The 1,431-nt window shown below is 36.3% G+C and overlaps 2 protein-coding genes across 2 annotated transcripts; both read left to right on the top strand.

Annotated features, from left to right (window-relative positions):
• The first annotated feature begins 246 nt into the window (after positions 1-246).
• On the top strand, positions 247-717 carry LOC115033590. The gene has a single exon (XM_029486419.1). The coding sequence runs from the start codon at positions 247-249 to the stop codon at positions 715-717; it is 471 nt and encodes a 156-aa protein (XP_029342279.1).
• A 53-nt stretch (positions 718-770) lies between these two features.
• LOC103309348 (ATP-dependent DNA helicase pif1-like) lies at positions 771-1,259 on the top strand. Its single transcript, XM_008184569.1, has one exon. The coding sequence runs from the start codon at positions 771-773 to the stop codon at positions 1,257-1,259; it is 489 nt and encodes a 162-aa protein (XP_008182791.1).
• Positions 1,260-1,431: the final 172 nt, after the last annotated feature.

Raw genomic sequence — 1,431 nt, 5'->3', positions numbered from 1 at the left:
GAACTGGAAAACTTTCTTAATCAATTTGATTTTAGCGAAAGTTAGAAGTACTCGCGACATTGCTTAGCTGTAGCATCTTCTGGAATCGCAGCTACACTGCTCGAGGATGGTCGAACGGCCCATGCTACCTTCAAATTACCACTCAATCTAACAACTTCGGTCACTACCTTTTGTAATATATCAAAACAAAGTAATTTTGCGGAAGTTTTAAAAGATACAAAATTAATAGTGTGGGACGAAATTACAATGGCACACAAGGGTGGTGTTGAGGTTTTAAATAGATCTCTAAAGGATGGTGTAACGGTTTTACTGGCTGGAGACTTTAAGCAGACTCTACCAGTAGTACCAAAAGGGACCAGAACTGATGAAGTAAAGTCATGTCTTAAAAGATCTACTTTATGGCCTAAGATTAATATACTCAAACTGTCAAAAAATATGAGGGTACACTTGGGAGAGGAAAAGTTTGCTGGTGGATTTGCAGATCTTTTACTTGAAATTGGCAATGGTGATTATCCATCGTTTAATGAAATGGTAACTATCCCAGAAAATTTGTGCACAGTTGTAACTACGGTTCAGGATTTAATATCAAAAATTTATCCAGATATTGCTCATATTCATGATAAGCCTATGGAATGGTTGTGTGAACAGCACGTTCAGTATAGCACATACTCACTCCAAAAAATGACCAAGTGGGGGCTATCAATGATATACTGCTGATGTCTTTTGAAGGGGAAGAAAAAGTATATACTTCGATAGATACGGTGGTCAACATGGACGATGCAACTAATTATCCGGTTGAATTTTTAAATTCATTGAAACCACCGGGCATGCCATATCATAGGCTTATTCTGCGTGTGGGCACACCTATTATGTTGTTGCGAAATTTGAAACCGCCTAAACTGTGCAATGGGACCAGGCTTAAAGTCAAAGCTTTACATCGCAATATAGTAGAGGCCACAATTTTAACAGGATGTGCAAAAGGGGAAACTGTGTTTGTACCACGAATCCCTTTAATTCCGAATGATCATCCGTTCGAATTTAAACGATTACAGTTTCCCCTGAAAGTCTGTTTTGCAATGACTATAAACAAGTCTCAAGGTCAAACTCTTAAATTTCTAGGAATAGATTTGCGAGAAAACTGTTTTTCACATGGGCAGTTCTACGTAGCTTGCTCACGCGTAATCTCACCCAGTAGCTTAGTGATTTTGTCGCCTACTAATAGATCAGTGAAGAACATTGTCTACAAAGAAGTTTTGTAGATAACATATTGAAAAACTATTAGTAAAACATTTATTTTGAACCTTTAGTGCTAAAATTTATCGTGAACAAAGCTTCTGCCGCCAAAAGCTATAACTTATAGAATAGGTTATGATAATAATCATTATCTTAAAAACTAAATTAATATGTATAAAATATTATTTCAAAAATCTT

The sequence above is a fragment of the Acyrthosiphon pisum genome, chromosome A1 (assembly GCF_005508785.2).
Source record: "Acyrthosiphon pisum isolate AL4f chromosome A1, pea_aphid_22Mar2018_4r6ur, whole genome shotgun sequence".
NCBI classification, from domain to species: Eukaryota; Metazoa; Arthropoda; class Insecta; order Hemiptera; family Aphididae; genus Acyrthosiphon; species Acyrthosiphon pisum.
Note: the sequence above shows the minus strand (reverse complement) of the source record. Positions and strands in the feature narration are given on the sequence as shown.

Bases quoted from the DNA above. Each gene is read 5' to 3' on its own strand.
- LOC115033590 (XM_029486419.1), top strand. From the start codon at position 247: ATGGCACACAAGGGTGGTGTTGAGGTTTTAAATAGATCTCTAAAGGAT.
- LOC103309348 (XM_008184569.1), top strand. From the start codon at position 771: ATGGACGATGCAACTAATTATCCGGTTGAATTTTTAAATTCATTGAAA.